The 24,843-nt window shown below is 41.8% G+C and overlaps 2 protein-coding genes across 2 annotated transcripts; both read left to right on the forward strand.

Moving 5' to 3' along the window:
- Window positions 1-1,372: 1,372 nt before the first annotated feature.
- Window positions 1,373-16,556, forward strand: kpna4 (karyopherin alpha 4 (importin alpha 3)). The gene is made up of 17 exons (XM_085430263.1): window positions 1,373-1,599; window positions 3,241-3,285; window positions 3,467-3,556; window positions 6,298-6,327; window positions 6,518-6,570; window positions 8,892-8,987; window positions 9,223-9,308; window positions 9,973-10,059; window positions 10,142-10,311; window positions 11,436-11,480; window positions 11,619-11,750; window positions 14,273-14,401; window positions 14,988-15,092; window positions 15,184-15,255; window positions 15,450-15,612; window positions 15,697-15,791; window positions 16,394-16,556. Exons 1-17 carry the CDS (start codon window positions 1,531-1,533, stop codon window positions 16,487-16,489), a joined length of 1,563 nt encoding a protein of 520 aa, XP_085286389.1. The 5' UTR covers window positions 1,373-1,530; the 3' UTR covers window positions 16,490-16,556.
- On the forward strand, window positions 16,555-24,835 carry trim59 (tripartite motif containing 59). Its single transcript, XM_085430264.1, has 5 exons — window positions 16,555-19,213; window positions 21,950-22,254; window positions 22,358-22,579; window positions 22,671-22,880; window positions 23,064-24,835. Exons 2-5 carry the CDS (start codon window positions 22,000-22,002, stop codon window positions 23,664-23,666), a joined length of 1,290 nt encoding a protein of 429 aa, XP_085286390.1. The 5' UTR covers window positions 16,555-19,213; window positions 21,950-21,999; the 3' UTR covers window positions 23,667-24,835.
- Window positions 24,836-24,843: the final 8 nt, after the last annotated feature.

Below are 24,843 nucleotides of genomic sequence, written 5' to 3' on the forward strand. Positions count from 1 at the left end.
AGTGATGTGAAACACTCACTGCCAGTTATCACAAACACTTGAGTGCAGTTCTTGGTGCCAAAGGTGGCATTCCTCAATAAAAGAAATCATCATTTTAAAACTGCATTTTGTATTTACTCAGGTTATGTTTAACTAATATTAAAATTGTTTGATGATCTGAAACATGGGTATTATTTTACAGCAAGAAGGTCGTGGGTTTGAATCCTGCCTGTGGCTTCCACCCACAGTCCAAAGCCATGCATGTAGGGTTGGTGATTTTAAACTGACTGTAGGTGTTAATGTGAGTGTTTCTCTGTCCAGTGTGTACCCTGCCTCTCATAACCCTGAATTCATGACCCTATACCAGTTAAGCAGAAGAAAATGGATGATCTGAAACATGTAAGTGTGCCAAATACTTTTTCACAGTACAGACAGGAGAAACTCCCCTTTAACTTTAAGTTTAATGTAAGATTAACTACATATTTAATCCCCTGAGACCTTAATTATAAGAAAAGCAACTACAATTTCAGTAACACGTCTCAGGTTTTCTACATAACAAAGAAGTGCTGCTGTAGTAACAGAAAAATCTGTCAGCACGACACTTTGGGCTTAAATTGTAACAAATTAATGTGTAAAATTATGAGAAAAGTTCTGATATCTCGTTTCCAGAGTATTTTGTAATTTAAAAATTACGTCTTTGTAAATGTGTATCCATCCATTCATTCATCAACATTTCTTTAATACATATAGTAAAAAAAGCTGATCTATTACTCAGTTACTTTGGCATAGTATAATTGGCCTCGAGGAGGTCTTCAATAGTAGAAAAAGCTGTAAAAGTTATGAAAATTACGTTAAAAGTGAAAAATGTTTGCCCTCCTTCACAATTTTTAAAGCCCTCCAGTGGCTGGATTTGGACTCTTTATCGGACCTAAGTTTTACTATTCAATATACATTATTATTTAGTGTTTATTTTTAAATAGGGTATTTGTCAGTGACATATTTTAACATAATCGTCTTAGGGCCTTTTTATATGTTTATTTCAATTTATTTAATTTCGTTTGCGACAATAAAATTTGTTTTTATTCATTTATTTTAACAACTAAAAACACGTCTTTTTAGAATTGCATTTTGTTAACCTTTGTCTGTTTTTGTTTTATACCTTGTGAAGCACTTTGTGATTTTTTTTTTTATCTAGAAATGTGCTATATAAATAAAATTATACTTACTCACTTACTATTTTTTTATCAGTTGGCGCTAACACTGTGTGCAGTTCGTACCTCTGACGGTGCATATATATAAATATAAATTAGATATAATGATTAAGTAACTTGTAGTGAGCCCTCCACCAATGAGCGTGTCGGGGAATTCCCCACCCTTCCGCTACGCCAGATCGAGGCTGCCCTCCACCACCGGCATTCCCAGTATGCACCGCGGACTGAGCTGCGAAAAATAGTCCGCTAACGAAAGGCTGAGAAAAGGGAACCAGAAAAGGGGTAGCTCACAGCTAAATCCACGAGTTCATCTGTATTTAACGTAACCAGAAGCGATAACATGGCTGACAACGAGAAACTGGACAACCAGCGGCTGAAGAATTTCAAGAATAAAGGCCGTGATTTGGAGGTAAAAGTTGTGCCGATTGGTGTCGAGGATCTCTCTTTTCCACAGCGTCCGCCGCTCTGTTTGCCTCCAGCTTCGCTGCTCCGCTTCCCTGTGACGTCGTTTCTAATTTCTACCGATGGGAACTTTGTACCCAGAGCCCCGGCCAGGGTCTTTACATAAAGCTTATTTTAAATATTTGGCCGGGGCCGGACGACTCCCTGTCGGGTCTCACTGGTTTCGTTAACCCATGGGCCGCTTTGGCTATAAAACGCGTCAGAAACGCTAGCCTGAGTTCATCTGCTAGCCCGCTGCTAGCCAGGCCCACGGGGTACATGCTAGTTCAACTGAAGACTATCACCCCACAGATAGATTTAGCTCGGCGTGTTAGTCACCGTCTCGTCGAAAAGTTCACACACATGGCTTTCGAGCTGTTCTTTAGAACTATATAATTTATTGCTAAGACAACATGGCGGCATTTTATCGTTATTTTGATACTGCAGTTAGCTAGCCTATGCTAGCTTGGTGATTGGGGTTTGATGGTGGTACTGCTGGCTGCAGTTCCACCCATCCCCCGTCTTTATAATCAAAAACAATGGCGGAAACCAGTTAGCTTCTTTACTGGCCGGTCGCCTGAGTGTTTTAATCAAAGCTTGGAGTTGATTTTCTGTTTGTTTGCATTCTTGTATTTCGTTAATGCTAACGTTACACGTTCCGTGAAAACAGCGCGCATAGCTAAGATAACATGATTACATGAGCTGCAGATCAAAGCTACACGTTAGCTAACGTCGGATCGATAAGTTACCAGGGGAGTTGGAGTCGGGTCAGAGTGTCAGTAATGTTACCCGGCTGATATTGTTTTCAGGCGGGCTTAGTTAAGATGTATAATCAGGATATACTCATACATCCTGTTTGACAAGTCTGTGGCGCGGTAGGCCTCCGGACACGAGCTTCTCGCTTCACAACCTGCTGAAAACTTCAGTTACAAAAGCACGGTGCAGGTTTGTTATTGAAGAACACACGATTTCGCGAGCAGCAACCACAACTTATTTTCTCTTCCGCGTAGGACGGCTACTGTCGTTAGATTCAACAATCCTACTTTAAAATGTCTCTTTATGAAGATTTTATTTTAAATAAAACCCGTCCAGCTCTTAGTCATTACTTTACTATGAAGAAATATTTAAACTGCTCTCCCAAGTCTTGGCCATCAGAGGACCGAAAATAAACATTATAACCAATGTACTATTCAACAAAACGTTCCTCTTTTAGCTTTTCTCCATAAACAGTGAGTAAGACTACCGTGCATTTCTTACAAATTATGCAGTCCATGAATATTAATACAGTAGTGCAGGTTTGATCATAAAGCAGTACAACACAGCATCACAAATATTAATTACCTTTTGCAGAACTGCAGTGTTTTCATATGATGATAAAATGTTGGTTAAGTGTACCTCATCGTGTTTGTTCCTTAAAGGGAAGATCATTAATAAAATATTGTCTTTGTCAAAGAATAGAAGAATTATCTGTGTTGTTAGGGTCTTAAAGCTAAGTAATATTAGGTCAGTCACTCATTTGTAGTTTGTATGATTTGAATTGATAGAAGACAGTATAGGCTTATTAAAGCTCTCCTTCTGTATAATCTTCCCGTGCCATCTTTCCTCACAGACTATGAGAAGACAGAGGACTGAAGTAGTGGTGGAACTCAGAAAGGTAATCACATTTGTATTTTTTAAATATATTTTCCACCAATTTCAAACACTAACTTTAAGGTACATTATGTTATGGTCTGCTCTTTTATCTGCAAATCTGTGTGACATAGCATGTATGCTAAATTTCTAATTTATTTATGATGAAATTCTGTTTGAGCTTATATGAAGTATTATTTCTACAGAACAAAAGAGATGAGCATCTTCTGAAGAGGAGAAATGTTCCCCATGAGGACATCTGTGAGGACTCTGATGTTGATGGAGATTTCAGATCGGTATGTTTGTTTGTTTTTTGTTTTGTTTTTTTTTTAGTTTCCCACTCAAGTCTCCTGTCATTGGGAAGTCAGGTAAACATCTTTTTTAGTTTTTGTGCGTTTTTGTTTGTTTGTTTGTTTGTTTGTTTTTTAAAAGGTGGGGTGTTGTCCAAGCAGTGGGAATGACAGTCTGGGAGGAAGGTTGTCATGACTGTTTGTTCAAGGGGTTTTTGCACATGCAGGTCATCACAGTGATGAAACACTCCAGAGGTTTAGAACCTGCTGACATCTTGTTCATGTGATGCTGCCTCATTGGCTCTCCGTGCTTTACGTCAGCTCGGTGTGGCATTAGTGTGAAAAAACATGCAGTTTGTCTAGCTGTCTGCTTGTTGATGGGTTCTTCCCGAAGGAAGATACTCACTCGGTAGAATGTGTTCAACATACCTTATTTTCAGATATTTAGTTTGCTTTTTACTAAACAGTAATGCCACATTTTTATTTTATTTTTATTATGTTAACTGTGCAGTGAACACCTATTCTGTTTCCTAAAATGTATTCTAGGTAAGAAAAGGCAACATAAAAATATATGTAGTACTGTTTCAGCTGCCCCAAATCATTTTTCCCCAAGTGTCTCAGACCTGACATTATATGCTTTTTAATCTTCAGGTTAGGGGTTGGGGTCAATTTAAACAATGTGTAAATGCATGCACAGTCAAGTTAATCAGTGAAGTAAAATATCATGGTATTGGAGCCTATTAAATGACCTACATCCTTTTACTCTGTAATCAGAATCAGAATACTTTATTCATCCCGAGGGAAATTAGGGGTTACAGCAGGCAGCACGCTAATGGCGCATGCGCACTCACAAAGGAACCTTCTGACCAACTTTACACAAACATCACATTGGGCAGACATGTCAGAAGGTAGGCTGATAGGAAAAAAACAACGAAAATACACTACATGAGGTAAGAGGAGGAGAAAAAAAACTCCACTGACCCATTTCAAGTGGTACAGTGTTTTTGTTGGGTGATACACTAGCTGTTTGTATTTAGCTATAATGTTTTTAAGTTCAAAATACTCATCACTTTCTGGAGTGATGACAAGGAGGCAGAGAGGGCCTATCTGGACATTTCATGGTTGATTTAAAGAAATGTCATCAGCCCACTTCAGTCTCTATGGCTGTGTTTTAATAATGTTACTTCCACACAACAAAGGAGCTCTGAGACAAAGGTGACCAACAAAGCCACCTTCCTTAAATGTAAAGGGTCAGCTGATAACAAGAATATTGCTCTCGCTTAAATTTTTGCTGCTCTCATCAGTGGGCCTTGGGTCTTTTCTCTCATTGGACAGCCCTGAAATCTGATTAAACACAGAAGACATCGGGCATTTCAAGGTGTACTTTATTTTCAACAACATATTTTTCTTAACATATGTCACAAGGTGCTTTTCTGGATGTGCAAGAAGTTGGATCATCAGTTTTAAACCTTACATCAGGGGTCCCCAACCCCAGTCCACGAGGGCCGGTGTCCCTGCAGGTTTAAGATCTCACCCTGGGTCAACACACCTGAATCACATGATTAGTTCATTGCCAGGCCTCTGGAGAACTTCAAGACATGTTGAGAAGGTAATTTATCCATTTAAGTCAGCTGTGATGGATCGAGGACACATCTAAAACCTGCAGGGACACCAGCCCATGTGGACTGAGATTGGGGACTCCGCCTTACACCCTGAGAAGCTTGAAACTATCTGCAATTGTCTCAGTAACCATCTTGTTGTATAGGCAGTGTTGGCTCACGCTTCATGTTTTGTGCTAACGGTGTCACACAAAATGGATCCATCATGTCTGGATTTGGTGGCATCGCTGGGTTAAAATGGCCACTCAGCAGTTCAAAATTGCAATCACTCTGACAACCTCATAGTGTTGAGAAAGCTAACTCGGAGTGAGCTGCTTAGCAGTAGATCAACAGTGACATGCTGCTCTGACTCACTGCAAAACATTACACTGGCCTTTGTGAAAGTCTGCTTTAACTACTCATCACACCAGTGATAGTGGTTTTAAGGTTTATTTAATTGTTTCCTTAAGGATGCTTTTTGTTAGCTTCTGCAGAATAAGTAGTTTGGACCTTACGACTGAATCCTCTTTCCCTCAGCTGTTCTTTTCATTATTCTTGTCTCAAGTATTTTTAATATCTCTAGGTTGGAGTTGCCTCTTTAATCATCTGCCCAGACATCGAATGTAAATACAACATCATAAATCTGCTTCACTCAGAGATGCTAGGATTTTTTTTTTCTGGTTTCCACTCGTGCTGCATAAATTAATCAGAGGTATCTTCCAATAAGTTCAGCCACTCAGGGCCTACGTTTGACTCTGAACTTCATGTAGGGTGAGGGTGCCAATTGGCATTTTGTCATGGTGAATGACGGCCTGCACGTCCAGCTTGCTGACTGTTACACCGTAACACCAGACTGGTTCAAGCGAGACTCCTGACGGCATTTCTCAATCCCCCAGCCTCCTCTCGCTGTGTCAGCTGGTGCTTTACTCTTTCCTGTCTAACAGTTTTCACATATAAAAACAAGAAGCTAACAGATGTCTGCTCGCTGTCCTTCTGATAACTCACTACATGCCTTTAATAGTGCTGTTTGTTTTTTTACACATTGGGTTTAAAATGTTTTCTTTTTCTGTTACACAACCTGTATGTTTTTGTACTTTTGGGTTTACGTGTTTAACAGAGTCCTAATCTTTCTGAAATCTTCTTCTTCAGCAAAACACCTCTCTTGAAGCAATAGTACAAGTAAGTGCTATATTTCCTTTCCTGTTATTTGAATGATTAATTACAAATAACAAATGTCCTTTAAAGTCTGCTTAATGTCTTATAATATACTCCCTCTAACTAAAAATATTTTGGAAAACACACATTGTTGCTATAAAATAAATGTTGATTGTTGTATTGTGCGTGATTCATTTGTATTTTCTTTTTTTAGAATGCTACCAGTGATAACCAGGGCGTCCAGCTGAGCGCTGTTCAGGCCGCCAGGTAAAAACACACACACACACTTGGCCTGCCTCAGGACGGACCCTGATAACTATTCTTTCTTTTACATCATGTTGCAAATAGAAACCACTGCACATCAACATCTAGGGGGAAAAATGCTGTCCCCTACTACTGTTTGTGGAGTTTTCACAATAAGTGAACTTCACCGACTGACAGAGCTCTGTCTTGGCGGTCTTTCTGGTTGAAATTGCTGGTTCTTTGCAAAATACAACTTCAGTGTTTTGTTTTCTGGGGCGAAGTGTTTGTTGTTTTTTGGTGATCGTGGCTCAAGAGTTGGGAGTTTGCCTTGTAATCGGAAGGTTGCCGGTTCGAGCCCCGGCTTGGACAGTCTCGGTCGTTGTGTCCTTGGGCAAGACACTTCACCCGTTGGTCAGAGGGCCCGGTGGCGCCAGTGTTCGGCAGCCTCGCCTCTGTCAGTGCGCCCCAGAGTGGCTGTGGCTACAATGTAGCTTGCCATCACCAGTGTGTGAATGGGTGGATGACTGGTTTAGGGCTGCCACGATTTGTCGACTAGTCATGATTACGTCGACTATCAAAATCGTCGACGACTGATTTAATAGTCGACGTGTCGTTTGAAACTTTGTACCATCACAAAAGACGCAGGAATAAGTGGCAGGATTTAAGAGTGTAATAACGGACTGAAACAGAAGATGGCAGCATGTACAAGGATGTCAGCTACCGTTAAACCCCGAAGAAGAAGAAGAAGAAGAAGCAGCTGTGTCCCAGAATTCATAGCGCGGCCCAGCGCAGTTTCCAACAATGGCGGCAGCGAGTTAGTTTTAATGTTACTCTTATTATTCTTTCTGGGTCACAAAATAAACGTTTAACATATTTTCAGGCGAGAATGTAGCTGTGTAAACTTCAAATATCTGCTCAGTTTATCAGGACACCACATATTTTCAAAAGCGCTCCGACGTTTTCGGAGACATCTGTTACCCACTAGCTCGTTAGCGAGCCGGGGGCTAGGCTCACTAGCGCCGTGAGAACACCGGACTCCCCGCAAATCGTTTTCAAACCCACTGCCTTCTTTCGCTACTCAGGTTAAATATATATGAGTCACTTAGATAACTTAAAATGTTATTGTTTGGCTTTTTTTTTTTTAGTATTTTATTTGTTCCTGAGTAAATCAGTTTGTCTGAGATTAAAGTTATAGTTTAATCACAGCTGAATAAACGTCAAGCAGACAGCTGATTATCAGAAGTGTGAGATGCTCCAGAATATACTCCAGTGTCCTGTTATATTTTAGATAGCAAGGAGTTTATTAAACTTCACCGAAACAATCTGCAAATTTCATTAAAATTTAATAAACTATCATCTTGTCTTTATTTTTAGTTAGCACCTTAAACACTTAAAGCTGTAAGCTAATGATAGTTATATAAGAGCAGATGCTGCTGGTGCAATAAGCTGTAGTTTTACGTCTAATGGATGATGATCTGATTAGTCGACTAATCGCAAAAATAATCGGTGACTAGTCGACTATCAAAATAATCGTTTGTGGCAGCCCTAGACTGGTTGTGTAAAGCGCTTTGGGGTCCTTAGGGACTAGAAAAGCGCTATACAAATACAGGCCATTTGCCATTTTTAGTTTGTTTTTGTTTGTTTTTTTTTCTTCCAGCTTTGCTTGACAGATGCGATTCAAGAATAAGCCAGCTCTGTCTAATTAATGGACATTGTAAATGGCTCTGCAGCCCAGTCATGCAGCATAAGGTAGCTGAAACAAATTCACGTGCTGGGAATCTTTTTATTTTTTGTTTGCTCGATGTTAGACGTGCCGGGAAATGCATCGATTTTGTTTTCAGTTTTGTTTTTGACTTTCAACTAATATGAAAACAAGATAAGATATCGAGATAAAATTGTTACGGTGCCACATTCTGTTTCACAATACCGCTTTTCGGTTTCGCTACAAATCTACAGCACCACGTGCTGTTACAGACGTCAGAGCTGTGAAGCGTTTAATTCAGCTTGCATTAACAGTGTTCTTAAAATATTAAAGAAATTAAAACGGCACCTCCCCCCCCCCCCCCCCTTTTGTCTTTAAAACAACAACAACCCAGATGCATGATAAGAGTACACGTGTTAGCTTTCAGAATAACGTTGATTATTTTAGGTGATAATCGGGGTGACGTCTCCTTGGAGTCACTGATATTGTGATTGACTTGCATTCTCAAGATACTTGAAATTCTTGAGCTGTTTCTCTCTGTGCTCAGTCGCTTCAGCTTGGTGTTTGTGTGTGGGGTTTTTTTGTGTGTGTGGTTGTGTGAGAGAGAGAGTAATTGTCTTTTGTTTTCTCTTTGTTTTTGTAGAAAATTGTTGTCCAGTGACCGTAATCCTCCCATAGATGACCTGATTAAGTCTGGGATCCTTCCTATCCTGGTGCATTGCCTGGACAGAGATGACAAGTAAGCCAGCTGTAGCTCTTGTTTGCCTGCATGTAGCGTTGAGTTTGTGTTTTAGCGCACCCTACATCCAAACAACGTCACAGATGTGCAAATACATTTTAGTTTTCACTTTCCAGGAATGGTGGAACATAATCGGCTCATTAGTATTCTTTCTGTTCATTAGTACTCTTACTGTTAAACACACTGACACAATTATGCTCACTCCTATAATTGCCTCTTCTGCACCTTTCCACAGCCCCTCTCTCCAGTTTGAGGCCGCCTGGGCTCTAACCAACATAGCCTCTGGGACCTCAGAGCAGACTCAAGCTGTGGTCCAGTCTAGTAAGTTTCACTTCTCTTTCTTAGCTTTATCTTGCTTTACTCTGTAATGTGTCTTTCTTAATCTAAATTTAGCCTGGGAGATAATAAGGTGGTAAAATTAACTTTTGAGAAATCAAGATTTTTATTGCAGTTAAAGACTTTTGACGAGGTGAAGACTTGTGCAAATTTCTGTAATATAAAATACTAGTATAAGTACTAGCGACCTCAGTAATTTGGAAAACACAGATTGTAATGGGTAATTCCGCATTTGTAAAGATTTACTTTGTGATATTGGTTTAATTCTACTTGTAAAAGTGGAATTGTGCTGTTTTCCTTAGGCCTGAGATCGGTTGGAGGTGCCCTAACAACCATTAGTCGCTAGGAAAAATGTGTAGCCCCTGACTGGTTTCATGGCCTGTGTGACCCAGGCCTTATCAAAGCCGCCTTCTTAACCACGTTCTTTGTTTCTTGGTGTCATGACCTGTTTGTGGTTGATCACATTAAACGGCAGTGCTTATCATTACAGTACATACAGTCCCAATCATTGATGCATTATGCAGTCTTAACAGCAACATTTAGTCATCTTAATCAGGTTTAAAAGTGCTTTCTTAGTTAAGATCTTACAAATTTCTTTGTTTAGTCAGTGATTTGTTTATTTTTTTATAATCTGTTTTCCTTTGTTTAGACGCTGTGCCGCTCTTCTTGAGGCTGCTTCACTCTCCTCACCAGAATGTGTGTGAACAGGCCGTCTGGGCTCTGGGAAACATCATAGGTGAGCTGCAATGAACAGAATGAACGGGACTGCGTTAGAAATTAATCCTCATTCGGTCCTAAAATCTGTGTATTCTTTCCAGGTGATGGCCCTCAGTGCAGAGATTATGTGATCAGCTTGGGTGTGGTGAAGCCCTTGCTCTCCTTCATCAGTCCCTCCATCCCCATAACCTTCCTCCGCAATGTCACTTGGGTCATGGTCAACCTTTGCCGTCACAAGGATCCTCCACCACCCATGGAGACAATCCAGGAGGTATGTGGAGAGAGTGCATGTGCTTAGGGGTGTAGGAATGCACTGTCATCATTTGGTTTTGCGTTTTTATTCCCTCATTTATACCAAGAGCAAAAAACATTTGAGGGTCTTTGAATTTTAACATTGAGACGGTGCAAAATAAACTTGAACCATCGACCGCTTCATTTATGGACGTCTTAACTTATTTGTGTTTCTATTTGCTGGCTGTACCTTTATGTAGAAAAGCAACCTCACCTATGTCCTTGATGTTACCACAGTTAATGCTTTGCTTGTGGGTTTAAAAACACCTTCAATAGTTTGAAGTCTTGTTGAAGAAAAACATGATGACCATTTAGTAAGTTATGGGTCATAAACTGGAGACAAAAAGGGGGCGATAAATAGCAGGCAGCTCGAGACTTCAATAACATACAGGTGATGTCACAGTGGTTATGTCCATCCTTTATATACAGTTTGCAGTATGTGCAGTTACAAGTCCTGAAAAATGGGTTGAAAATATTAAGGTGTAAGGGAAGCCAGCATTTATATAGACCAGGTTGGGGGAACTCCAGGCCTCAAGGGCCGGTGTCCTGCAGGTTTTAGATATCACGCTGGGTCAACACACCTGAACCAAATGATTAGTTCATTACCAGGCCTCTGGGGAACCTCAAGACATGTTTAGGGGGTAATTTAGCCATTACAATCAGCTGTGTTGGATCAAGGACACATCTAAAACTTGCAGCCCTGGAGTTCCCCACCCCAGGTATAGACATTTGAACTGTCTGATCCATCTAAATGTATCAGGGAGTATCAAGTTGGACGTTGGGACAGTATGTCAGCAATGGATTGTGGCAGATAAACTGATTTAAGTCCGCATCTGTGAGACTTCATGTCCTGTTCAAGTGTTAGATGCAAGGCACACAGTGCAGAATTCAGTGAACCTGTGGTTAGGTGAGGCCAGTCAAAGGACAGCAGCTTTGTTTTAGTTATGTGTTTTAATCAGGTGATTCAGAGAAGAGTTGTCAGAAATTATAGTGGTTAATTACGTCAACGCTGCAGCTATGATCAAACTTGAATCATGCCAGGAACTTTACTTGTGTTTTCACTCTCATTTTATCCACCTCGTAACAGTTTATTTTCTTTCTCAGATACTGCCAGCTCTCTGCGTTCTGATCCACCACACTGACGTCAGTGTAAGTACCCAGAACTGTCCTACGTAACCACGATGCACACTGGCTTCCCAGTTCCAGCTAAATTATCCCTGTCGAATCAAGTTTACACAGAAAGCAAAATGTATTCATTTGAATCTTTTCTTTCTTTGCTACCTCCAGATCTTGGTAGACACAGTGTGGGCTCTGTCCTACCTGACAGATGCTGGGAACGAGCAGATCCAAATGGTTATTGACTCCGGCATTGTCCCACATCTGGTACCTCTGCTCAGTCACCAGGAGGTTAAAGTTCAGGTATGGGAAAAGGGCATGGGGGTGTTTTTATGTCTAATTAAACCTAAATTGGGTATTGTTTTTAAAAACCCCATTGATGCAGAAGAATTAACCAACATCATGTGAAGATTAGCGCTGCATTCAACCAAAAAATATCTTGGTTGACTGAAATTTTACCCACTCTTCAAGTTATTAAACAGTTGCACAGAGAAGTAAACTTTCACATCACGTTTACATTAAATAAATCCGACTCAGTTGTCTGTGTTCCCTCTAAAGCTCCTTTCGAGTGCTCCCTTATTCACTCAAGTTTTACATCGGATGCTTTTCCTGACACAACCACTCTAAGTGTTGTTATAACTTATGAACAAAGATTAAAAAACAAGATTTGTGATACATTAAATCACTCTTACCAAGTTATCTAAAATGATGACAGATTGGGATCCAACCAGTACTCATCCATCTGAAAATAGACCTGCATTAACTGGTAATCCTAGAAGAACAGACTTTGGACTTCATGTCCAGAACAAACTGTTAGACTATTGCTGTTGTGATTTCTCGTTTACATGAGAGAGGAGGCTTTAAGTCCTGCTTGGTCTGTGTGTCGCTGAGACATTGAAACAGTGATGCTGACCAAACGCACTAAAAGATGTCAGTTCTGAGCATTAAATAAGAAGTTAGCAGAAACTAACCCACATAGGTTAGCATGCTGCATTAAAGCTATGTGCTTTGTTGCTTGTCAACAACCCAAAACATCTTTGACATGTTATCAGTTACTCTGAAACAGCATAAACAGCCTGCACTTTTAAAAGTATTTGGCAGTATCTAGGTTCGGGTTGGTTTCAAAACGCATAGCTTGTTATTAGAGATGGCACGATGCCACTGTTTTATGTCCGATACCGATATCATAAATTTGGATATCTGCCGATACCGATATGAATCCGATATAGTGTTTTTTTTAATCAATAAAACTGTTTTGTTTTTTTTGTTTTTTTTAATATCCTGCTGCTTTTTGTATAAGTTCATACTCAAGTAAAAAAACAAACACTAAAGCTATTCTGTTATACCTGTATGTAAAAAATACACTGCACCCAAAATATTTCATAGTTCAGCAACACTGATCAATCTAATAAACTTAAACCTGCACCATCCTCCCTATTCTGGTATTTTAAAGAGTACTTAGCAGAAATATTAAGCAACCTAACTAATAGCAAGAAAGAAAAAAAAAAAATAGGGAACCACCCCCCACTCTCCACCTCATGATGCTTAATCGACGTAATAAGCTTTAATTTGATGCAGTGTGGGAAAAAAAATGCACAGAAATCAATTCTTTTTCAAGAGTAATTTAATAGATTCAACATCTTTCTTCAACAGAACTGCAGACTGCACAGATGGTACCTCCCCAAAGGAAAAAGTACTATAGCTTACTAGGGTATATTAGACTTAATAGTTATTATATACAGTAATGGACTTCTATACATTTTACATCACATTAAAACTTTGGGTGTAAGATTCAGATAATTATTTATTAAAAGCTAGACATTTTAAATGAGAATAAGAAAGAAAAGTATGTCTTTGTGCCCCCTTTTCCCTGTTCATGCCCTATCGGCCCCCCTGGCTAAACTTTGCTAGATCCGCCCCTGCACAGTTACCAGCCGTCAGCTACGTAGAAAAGGATCCTGGTGTAGAAAGTAATATTAAATAAATTCTAACAACAGCTTATCAAGCTTAAACGTGCTGCTGTTGTTCAGCCGCTGGTTTCCTCTTTCTGGTGCAAAGTGGGCCAAAAACAAACAAGAGAGACTGACTTGCGACAGAAAAGCCGATCAGCTGATCATTGATCAGTTTCATGATTGAAGTAGCAGCAGGAGAGAGAGGGAGAGAGAGGCAGTCGCTCCATATATCGGTTGTTAAGCTTAACGCGGGAATGCTTTACAAACATTCAGAGATGAACTTGTACACCTGCTTTACTTCTCTCTGGGATAACTTCCTTGGAGATGAAATGCCGGATTGCTAGCGAGGCTACAAATACACACAGCCCTCTATCACATGAGCACACTGCTCCGACGTGCTACGGTTATGAGCTGAGTTACACTATGTCGCAAGTTTTTTGAGGTGCTTTTTTTGATATTTAATGGATCGGATTACATTTTTTATTTCCCTCCGATATCCGATCCAGTAATTTACGTCAGTATCGGACCGATACGTGATATTGGATCGGTCCATCTCTACTTTTTATAGACCACCAATGGCAGCTTGGGTTGCGTGGGATTATATTGACCAACCAAGCAATATGGACGATCCAGCCAGAGTACCTAAAATGTAAAAATCATAAAATACTACTTCTGTTATCTCAACACTGGAAACATTAATAATTGTACTAAGTGAAGCAAAAATGTGGTGATAATTCTTCTTTTTAACTGCTCTTACTGTTTAACTCCAGTGAGATTTGTCTTAGTTTCTTTGTGCTACAAGCATATTGAGTATTACGAAAGAAGTCTTCTTTGTATGTGTCATCATCAAACACGCTTCCTCTCCACATGCAGACCGCTGCCCTGAGGGCTGTTGGGAACATTGTGACCGGCACAGACGAACAGACCCAGGTGGTGCTCAACTGTGACGCCCTCAGCCATTTCCCTGCGCTCCTCACCCACCCAAAGGAGAAAATCAACAAGGTAACGTTCTCCGACTGTTTGTAAGAAACACACAAACTTTGTCAGTCATCTGGAAGTGATGAAAACAGAGACATTGTGCAAGTGAGTGCTGCGTGAAAGGAAATAGATGGGGCAGATAGCTGAGAGCAGGAATTTAAAAGGTGCAGAACCACAAAGACGAAGAACCGAAGAGGACGCCAACAACTTTATACCTTCAATTAGTAGCATAGATTAGGGGTTTGATAAGGGGTAGTAGTGTGTGTGTGTGTGTGTGTGTGTGTGTGCGTGTGTGATACATGGGTTGGTGGAGAAAGGGTGCTGAAGACCAAGCGTCTCTGCTGATATCGGAGTGCATCTGAGACCAGTTACGTAAAAAAAGAGGCCTCCTTTTTGTGACTGGTCGATGATTAGAGCCTCAAAGTCACCCTCTCCCCGCCCACTGCACTGTGTCTCAGCCGGGGGTCAAAACTCTGTTTCGACCCCTGGGTTCTGATCCAGCTCTCACTTGCTTTGTGATCAAACATACACTGAATCTCTGTGACACAGCACATCATTCTCATGAGAGAAAATCATCACTAACTCTTGTGTTTATGCTTTTGTCCTGTAGGAGGCAGTGTGGTTCCTGTCCAACATCACAGCAGGTAACCAGCAACAGGTGCAGGCCGTCATTGACGCCAAGCTGGTTCCCATGATCATTCACCTGCTCGATAAGGTTTGTATCCATCTTAAATTGATCCTGTTTAATTACTTTCAGAGAGCTTCTGGGTGATGGATGGGTTGCTTACATTGAATGTATGTTTTAGGGTGACTTTGGCACTCAGAAAGAAGCAGCCTGGGCCATCAGTAACCTGACAATAAGCGGGAGGAAAGATCAGGTAAGCCTCTCCCAAACACATGAAAAGTGTACAAGAAATGGGAAGTCAGTGGTATGGAAGTTCTGTAAACATAGAACTGAAATGACTTCATAATATTTGCTGCTTTAAGCTTAATCATTTTCATTGATGTGTAAAATGCTCTTCCTTTTTTAACGCGGTGAGTTATTGATAGTGCATCTCTGTGTCGTCTTCAGGTGGCACACCTGATCGAGAAGCAGGTGATCCCTCCATTCTGCAACCTGCTCACAGTGAAGGACGCTCAGGTTGTGCAGGTTGTTCTCGATGGCCTCAGCAATATCCTAAAAATGGCTGACGATGAGGCAGAAACTATTGCTAACCTCATTGAGGAATGCGGAGGTCAGTGTCACCTTTACCATCACAATTGTTGGTCTTAACTTGTTAACATCAGGTGTTAATGTGTAATTGTTTTTTGTTTCACAGGTCTGGAAAAGGTGGAGCAACTGCAGAATCATGAAAATGAAGATATCTACAAATTGGCATACGAAATTATTGATCAGTTCTTCTCATCTGATGATGTAAGTTACTTAGGATATCTGCAGTTTTTGTTTTTTTTTGTTTAGGCTTTCAAGTAATTTAAAAAAGTCTTCACACTGATCAAATGAAGATGAACAGGTTAGCTCTGAGTTGTCACAAATGGGGCTCCAGTTTCGCCCTTTCCACTGTACTTTGAGCCACAAATCATAGTGTAAGTCTGAAAATGGATCCTGCCCAGTGTGGCTGTCCAAACTGCTAATTTGATTCGGGTCAGCGGTCTGAATCACTGTCAGCTTTAGGTCGTTACCATGGTGCTGTCATACCACAAAGCAAGGTGGTTAATCCAAGGAGAAGTGCCAAAGTGATTGTTTGTATTGACAGTTCTTCTATTTAGGATGTAGATAAACTTTAATATCCCTGAGGAGCAAGTTGGCAAGACAGCCCACTTCCAGAAACCCAGAATCACATACCAGAATTCACAAAGTTAACTTCAATAGGTAGAGCTACGTAGACCCACTTTCTTTAGAAAGCTGCTGATGGTCCCTGGCTCAGGAACAGCGGCTGGCTATCGTCTTGACCCTAACGCCTCGTCTGCTGACTGTCCGCGCAGTGTTAATGCTCCTTTTACTCGTCTGTCTTTCAGATCGATGAAGACACCAACCTGGTCCCGGAGGCCATCCAGGGCGGAACTTACGGCTTCAACTCAGCCAACGTGCCAGCCGAGGGATTCCAGTTCTAGACGGCATCTGGGGTATTCTGGAGTTTTGTTCACGATGCAGCACTCTGTTCAACATATAAAAAATTAGGAGAGAAAGGGCGAGAGAGAGCGAGTGTGAGAAATTTGATCCATTGTGCTTGGCTCGTGGGATCCATGGCTGCATCTTATCTGAAAGAGAAATATGTGGATTTCATTTGGCATTCCAGGGGAACCAGCCCAAATGAAGTTTGAGATGGCGAGTGGGTGCGAGTGAGAATGAGTGGCTACATGTTGCAAAAAAAAGCAAAACATCTACATCGAATGTGTTGAGAGACATGCCGACATAACTTGTGTTATTGGAGCTGTCGTCCTCGGAAAACTACTTCAAATGACAAGAAAAACGAAAATAAGAAAAACTCCATGTCTGCCCAGGGAGAACCAAGGACATTAAAAAAAAAAAAAGAAAATCAAGTGATCTTGAAATATTACAATACAGCAAAATGCAGAAATGATTATAACTATGATTATGAACTGAGATGAACAACGAACCATCACAATTCTGCGGTCCTCCGACTAGAGAGGGCGCCAGCCTCAATGTGCCCCTCCCCCAATCGGCCACGCTATCAGACATGTGTGTGAATGGACCCATTGTGTACGAATGTCTGGACTCAGCGCTGAGGAGCCAGGTTCATCTCCTCCAACGAGACGCCCCCCCACGCGGGGCGCAGTCCTCTCCCCCTGGTGGGCGGGGCCAGGAGTCCGGCTGCGCGTGTTCGCATGTTGCGAGAGAGTGGACGGATGAGTCGTGTGTGCTTGGCTGCGTGCGTGAACTGGGAGTGTGCGAGACTGGGTGAGAACGCATGCAGAGATGAGGAAAAATGAAAAAACAACCAACAACAACAAAAAAAGATACAAAAACATCTGAAGAGAAAAGAAAATTGCAACAATGAGGTTCGCAAAGGTTTCAGGAAGAAATTCTGCCTTTGAGAGGCTGATCTGCGAAATCCCTGAAAGAAGGAACTGTGGATATGAGAAAACCATCGTCGTCACCAGGATTTTGTTTTTGATTTATTAAGTTAGTATTAATTGACACTGGACAATGTTATTGGCAGGTGTGGAGCAGCAGTGCATTGTATTAAGATGCATTTGGTGGCTTTTGGGCTTTTTTTGCCTCCAGTGTATTTTCTTTTTCTTTCTTTTCCTTTTTTATGACTTTGTTTTCCAGCTTTTAGTTTCATATCGCTTCTGTAAAGGTGATTGATGACCATCGTACTCCATCCTCACACCACATCCCTAACCTACACACCAGATATGGGCTTGATGCTGTGAAATTGTTGACACCTTCACTTTATAATCAACCAAATGACCTGTTCCTCCTTGTAACTCCTTTATTTTCCCCCACCCCTTTTCCCTTCAATTAACAGCAAAATCACTGCTTTGCAGTACTGTTGCCATAGCTTTGATTGTCACCAAGGGAGAAGAGGACAATGGCCATTTCACGTAGGATTGTGAATCATAACCTTTGCATGTACTAAACTATAGCACAGTTATTTTTTAGGGTATTTTAGTTTCCTTAGGCTGTGGATACAGTGTAATTTTCATTTTAAGTAAAACTGTGCTTAAATGTTACATGTTTCTCCTTCCCCTTTTCCCTCACTAGTGTCTGATTTGCTAAATAATCTATATGGTTTTTGCACATGTATTGCAAAGTGAGGCCTGACGTCTTTCTGAAGGTGTGCTGGCGGGTTTTTATAGGTTTTGACCTGCCAGCAAAATCTCAATATGCATCACTCACTCAACCACAATCTGTTGTCTTTCAAGAGTAATCCAAGGATACTTTTTAGTGAGAAATTGAGTTTATTTCAGGTGGTTTAACCTCCCCCACTTTTTTTTTTTTCTCAAGGTCAGAGGGTGTCCCACACATCAGACTGGAGTATGTGGGTTTTCCTGAATAATATATAAACCCATGAACAAGTTTGCTGTAACTTTAGTACCTGAGTCCTTTAGCCCCATTACTCCCCTTTCCTCTTTCTGCCAGCTAGGTGTACTACCCCTTTAATTTTTTTTTTTTTTGTGTTAACTTCAAACACTGTAGTAATGATTACACATTGTGCTCATAAATAAGCCTTCTGTTTGAACATAGGGGTATTTTTTTTTTTTTGCAGCATTCCTTGTTAGCAAACGTGGTTTCAAATTTAAAATTACGACTGGGAAAGAAAAAATAAATAAATGAATGAGGTGGCTTCCCCCCCAAAAGCAAACTCATTTTTCGGGGGAGATAGGCTACAGGATAGGTTGTCTTCGAGAAAATAAATAGTGAAACCCAAATCGAGAGACTGCGTGTGTGTGTGTGTGATCTGTTGTGTGTCCCTGATAATGTCTTCGCTTCTCCTAACGGTTACAATTTTTCAAATTAGGGGAAAATCGAGTCCTGATTGGCCAGAGAGGCACCTTCTGCTCGTGCGTGGTACGGAAATAGCGGCGCCTCTGGGTGCTTTCGGAAAAATGGATGACCGTGAAAAGGGGTTTTAAAAAATGCATAATTGCGAAAAAAATAGCTACCGCTTATAGTTATTATTTATTTGGGGTTTTTTTACTCGCAGTCTTTACTATACGAGCATGCGCTCTAGAAGTCTAGCGCCTTTTCCCGTTTTCTTTCTTTCATCGCTAACAGGATTTGCGGGAGTGCACGTGAACGCAACACGCGTAGGAGCTGACAGGAAGTGAAAGCTCTGTTGTTGGACAGACGCTTTCTCCCAGCTGACGGTGAGTTTGGTCTTTGTTTTGTTTCTTTTGAACAGGAGATTTCTACACGAAAAGTGGTGCTTAAGTTGTTAAAGTTGGTGGGGTTTCTTCTTTTTACGTCAAAACTAGAATCAGCAGATGAGGAAAACTGCTATTAAAGTAGTGACCGCAACTGCTGTGTGGCTAGCACAGTTAAAAAGTTGAAAACATTCGGGTAAAGAGCACATTTTAATAATGTACACTGTTTTTAACGTGTTACTACTTTTTCCACACACATTAAGAATGTAAAATATGACGCATGAGTGAAAACTGAACTGTAGCAGTCTCTGCCGCTACTTTACACCTCGGTGTAGATGGGTTTTAAAGTAATGCTTTTGGATGTACACTTCCATACGTGGAGGAGACCACGTTTGGCTTGATGCCGATTCGCCGCGGGCAGCTGGACATCGGTCACCTGTTTGAATCTGGGCGCCAAATTGGCCCCAGTCAGACTCCGTGTATGGATCAGGTTATGTAGGGGACAGATGAACAGCGTGTCCTCACAACAAACTCTCTCTCTCGCTGTGTGTGTGTGTTGGACTGGGTGGGTGCTGGCAGAGGGCCTCCTATTGTCGCTGCGGTCCTGGCTGTAACAGGAGGAGAGAGCACACGAACACTACAATATAACCGATCCGGTAATAAGAGCTGAGCCCTTTTTTGGCTGTTCTCATGTTTTTCAGTGAATGATCAGCTCTTTCTCACATTGGTTAGATTTGAACGTGTTTATAGGATAAGTATACACCCAGATTACTTTATCAGGTAATCTGAGGCACTCTAACACATAATGTTCAACTTTTTTTTTTTTTTTTTTTTTTTTTTTAAATGTCAATAAATTATTTAACACTAAGACTGTAGTTAGGACTGTTTTACTAACCTGTGTCATCTCCAGTGACACTGCAGCAGTGTGGCAAACCCTTCTCAGTGATCTGAAAATGCATTCTGAGCTAGATCTTCAGGTAAAGGTTTTGGCTGGTTGCCTTTAGACCCACCAATAAAGGAATTGTCCCTAACCAGAGTGTTTTCATAGGTATTCTTATGAAATGCTAGCAGGGGAGACTGTTAGTATCAGTGCTGAGCTATCAGGCGAGGTAATAATGCCTTTTTAATATGATAGCCTAACTAAGGATCAATATGGGCGCTAAGAGAAGAACTGTGGGACTGTATCAGGGGGTCAGAAGTGGCATAGAAGTATGTGAGGTGTGTGGTAGGAGTGGCAGATGGCTTCAAAGTGGAGGTGGGATTATGTCCAGGATCTGCTCTGAGCCCCTTCTTGTTTGCAGTGGTGATGGTCAGGCTGACAGATCTCTGTGGATTGTGATGTTTGCAGACAACATTGTGATCTGTAGTGGGAGCATGGAGCAGGTAAGACAACCTCGGTGGAGGTGTTCTCTGGATAGAAGAAGAACGCAAGATATAACATGCGTATGAATGAGAGCTAGACAGGTGTAACAGTGAAGGTGGATGAGTTTACATACCTGGAATCAACCATCTAAAGTAACAGACAGTGTACAAAAGAGGTGGAGATGAGCGTTTGGTTGATGTTACGATATCATAGCAATGAGAATGAAAGGAAAAGTTTATGAGATGGTAGTGAGACCTGCTGTGATGGTTTGGAGACAGTGGCAGTGATTAAAAAGACAGCATTTGGAGGTGGCAGAGCTGAATATCCTCAGATTTTCATTACGAGGCACAGGATTAGAGATGAGCATATTTGTCACACTTGCATTTTTCAGATCATCAAACACATTTTCACATTTTAATATTAGACAAATATAACAAAGGTAAATGCAAAATGCAGTTTTTAAATAATGATTTCATTGATTAAGAGAGGAAAGGTTATCCAAACCTGCCTGGTCCTGTGTGAAAACCGAATTGCCCCTCTTGTTAAATCATGGATTAACTGTGATTAACCACATAGTTTGGAAAGCTATATTCAGTTTCACTAAACACACTCAGGCCTGATTACAGGCAGACTTGTTGAATCAAGAAATCCCGTAAAATTGAACATGAATGACGAAGTGAAGCAGAATAAAAGATCTCAAAAAGCAACACATGCCAAGAGCTAAAGAAACACCTGGGATACAAAGTCACTGACATATATCAGTCTAGAGTCAAAGGTTACAAAGCCATTTCTAGGGCTTTGGGACTCCAGCAAACCACAACGAGAGCCATTATCCACAACCCGGAACAGCGGTGAAGCTTCCCAGGAGTGACTGGCCTACCAAAATTACTCCGAGACCTCATCAACGACTCATCCAAGAGGTCACAAAAGAACCCAGAACAACATTAACAACATCTGTTCGTGACCTCAAGCTGAAGTGCACTTGGGTTCTGCAGCAGGACAATGATCCAAATCACACCAGCAATTTCACCTCTGAATGGCTAAAGAAAGGCAAAAATAAGGACTTTGAAGTGGCCTAGTCAAAGTCCTGAGCTGATTCCGATTTTCAAACGATTCATTCTCAAAATCCCTCCAATGTTGCTGAATTACAATAATTCTGCAAAGAAAAGTGGGCAGAAATTCCTCCACACCTGACACACCAGTTCTTGCTGGTAAAGGAGGCCCAACCAGTTATTCGGTTTTTCACACCAGCCTTGTAGGTTAATAACTCGATCCTCACAATAGATTTCAGTTTAAGTCTAAATTAAGCCCCATATTCACTAACACTTCATTTATTTCTCTAAACATGTGCAACAACTGTTTTTATATCCTGCCAGATTTCCTCTCCCCAAACCCTCACCCCTCCACCTGAGCGCCAGTCTCCATCATGGACAACCTAGAGGAGGACCTGACGTGCTCAGTGTGCTACTCTCTGTTCTCCGACCCACGAGTCTTGCCCTGTTCACACACTTTCTGCAAGACCTGCCTGGACAACCTCCTCCAGGTGTCGACTAACTACTCCATCTGGCGTCCGCTCCGCCTGCCGCTAAAATGCCCCAACTGTCGCAGTGTGGTGGAGCTGCCCCCTGCGGGTGTAGATGCTCTGCCCACCAACGTGTCTCTGCGGGCTATTGTCGAGAAAGTAGGAAAGAGTGACTGAGATGAAGTGTAACATGCAGTCAGAGCTTTTCTCTCTGTTTGTCTTCATTGGTCTCACATCTGTTTTGCCTGTGTGCCGTCCTCAGTATCAGATGGACAGTGAGCCGCGACCACCTTCCTGTCCGGAGCACCACAGGCAGCCTCTGAATATGTACTGTATCCAGGACCGGCAGCTAATCTGCGGGCTGTGCCTGACGGTGGGGCAGCACCACGGCCATCCCGTAGACGACCTGCAGGCAGCTTTTATCCGAGAAAAACTGACGCCGTCACAGCTTCTGAAAAGGCTCTCTGAGGAGAGATGGGCACAGGTGGAGATGACTCTCAATTTTGCAACACTCAAAAGTTCCCCAGTTATTAAAGTTTAGTTTACATGTAAATGAATCTTCTCTCCTCTGCCAGGTGTGTGAGCTGGGGGAACAGCTGGAGCAGGAGAAGGCCTGCTGTGAGGGTGTGGTGAGGCAGGACCGACAGGAAGTCAACCAGTTTTTTCAAACACTGGAGGTGGTGCTGGCCGGGAAGAGGCAAGCCTGCCTGGACGCTCTAGATAAAGCTGGAGCTGAGGTGTCGCGCGCGTATGACCCTCTCATCCACCAAGTAAAGGAGCTACAGGTGTGTACATACACCAGAACTATAAAACCAGTCATCAGACAGAATTATTTAATCTAAAATAAATCTGGAAAGCAGAAGCAGAAAAGGTTTGTTATTTTTAGTTAGTTTTTTTCCAATCATATTATTTTCTGTTTTTGCTCCTGTGGCATGAACCTGAGCCAATAACAGTCCTGTTTCCTGCAGGAAGAACAGCTGGATCTGGTGTCCTTGGGTTCGTCAGTAGAGGATGAAGACTCGCCCCTGGTCTTCTTGGAGAAGGTGCATTTGTTCAGAGAGCGGGTGGAGGAGTTCATTAAAACCCCTCTGCCCTCTGTGATGACCCTGTCCGTCACTCCGCGGGCAGCAGAGTACCTCCAGCAGCACTGGCCTGTCGTGACCATCGGGAGCTTGGAGGAGGCACCTGTTCCTAAGGTGCGCTGCTGTGCCAGATGTGGCGGTGCTGGGAGTGAAGCTGGAGGGGGTCGCTCCAGCAGAGGGGTTCAGGACGTGTGGGGTGAGCTACAACCTACTACGTCGGTGGTGCTGCTGGGGCTGCTGCTGCTGTTGGCGGTGCTGTGGGTGAACCCGGTCGGAGGGGCGTCACTCGGCTTCTCCCTCATGTCTCGGCTCAGCCACTTGGTCCACAGCCTGAGCAGCGAACTCATTACCTGCGTGTGGGACACAGTGGGGAGGGCATATACCGCGGCGGGGGTGGCTGTAGATAGATGGAGTTCACAGCTCTCTGCGGTGGGTGTTAGGGTGTTTGAGCACCTGGCTGCCTTATTTAAAACTCTGACGTCTCGATAAGAACGGCCAAGCAGGTTCAGAAAACCTTTAAATGTGTTTAGATTTTTTTTTAAGTCTCACTTCCCTGTTAGTGTAGAGATGGAAAGAATCCACCCTAAAACAGTTTGTAAACAGCTGCTACTCGCGATTTTACGTTCCCGTTTTGTTTAACAAAACGAGAGCCACAATGGTGAATTAGATTTTGCTGACGTCTGCACAGCGAGGGTTTGGGACAGTGACCTTTTTCATGAACAGGAAAACTTGAGGTCCTTCTAAACAATAACAAAAAGTCAGCCAATAGATGCAAAGACTGAACAAAAAACAATAAGATTCATTAGAAATGCCTTAACCACAAGTATACCTTTAGTCACACTCAAAAGGTTACATGCATGTATGTATGTTTTCTCTAATGTGATTGTTCTGCACAAACATTTCAAAAGCTTCCTGTAACCTTCTGTAGGTGCACTTTGTGTAGCTTTATATCCTTTTTCCTCTATTATTGTGTTATTGATTTTGCTCTTCTTTGGACGCATGTTACTCTAAATAATGTTCAGAACATCAAACACTAATCCATCTTGAACCGTTCGGTCATTCTCTGTCCAGTCTTGCTATGGGACATTTCAGTAGCTTTTCTGCAGTTTCTATACATGGGACACAAGTGCAGCAGGCTACACGTAGAAGCCCTCACACGGAGCGATTTACAGTGACTGGTGCAGTATGTGAAATTTAGAGCCTGGTGAGTGGAAGCAGACACTCATTGGACCTGAGTTAAAGCCACCACAGATCATGTTGCAGTGATGCCGAGCGCCTCCCTGACTGTGCCTTTAGCCATCATGCCTTCAGCTCGCCTCGCTTAATAGCTTTACAGTAATTCCACCAGGACCAATACATCGTTCCCAGGACAGAGCTTACCTTAAAAAAAAAAAAAGAAAAACAAAGAGCCCCTAAAATGCTGCCCTGATTTACAGTCAACTTTTAAAAGTTACTTTATTTTACTCAGTTCAGCTCTTTACTGAGTATCCAGCAGATATCTGTGCAGTGATGCAGACTCTGCACAGGCATGATACAAACCAGGATTTTATATGCTGCTGAAATCAGACTGAACTAATATAGTCACACCTGTTGTAGTGTTTGTACTTTTATAAACTTCAGCTCATGTATTGAAAATAAATTTAAATACTTGTGTCGTGCTCAGTTT

The sequence above is a fragment of the Copadichromis virginalis genome, linkage group LG14, assembly GCF_057382275.1.
Source record: "Copadichromis virginalis isolate Kocher_CV1m ecotype Utaka linkage group LG14, C_Virginalis_male_GT1.1, whole genome shotgun sequence".
Taxonomy (NCBI): Eukaryota; Metazoa; Chordata; class Actinopteri; order Cichliformes; family Cichlidae; genus Copadichromis; species Copadichromis virginalis.

What these genes read in the sequence shown, in the direction of transcription:
- kpna4 (XM_085430263.1), top strand. Translation starts at nt 1,531, where the DNA reads ATGGCTGACAACGAGAAACTGGACAACCAGCGGCTGAAGAATTTCAAG. An exon ending in TAGTGGTGGAACTCAGAAAG is followed by an intron (nt 3,286 to 3,466) that starts GTAATCACATTT and finishes TTATTTCTACAG; the next exon opens with AACAAAAGAGATGAGCATCT. An exon ending in GGCTCTGGGAAACATCATAG is followed by an intron (nt 10,060 to 10,141) that starts GTGAGCTGCAAT and finishes TATTCTTTCCAG; the next exon opens with GTGATGGCCCTCAGTGCAGA.
- trim59 (XM_085430264.1), top strand. Translation starts at nt 22,000, where the DNA reads ATGGACAACCTAGAGGAGGACCTGACGTGCTCAGTGTGCTACTCTCTG. An exon ending in TGCGGGCTATTGTCGAGAAA is followed by an intron (nt 22,255 to 22,357) that starts GTAGGAAAGAGT and finishes TGCCGTCCTCAG; the next exon opens with TATCAGATGGACAGTGAGCC. An exon ending in CTGAGGAGAGATGGGCACAG is followed by an intron (nt 22,580 to 22,670) that starts GTGGAGATGACT and finishes CTCCTCTGCCAG; the next exon opens with GTGTGTGAGCTGGGGGAACA.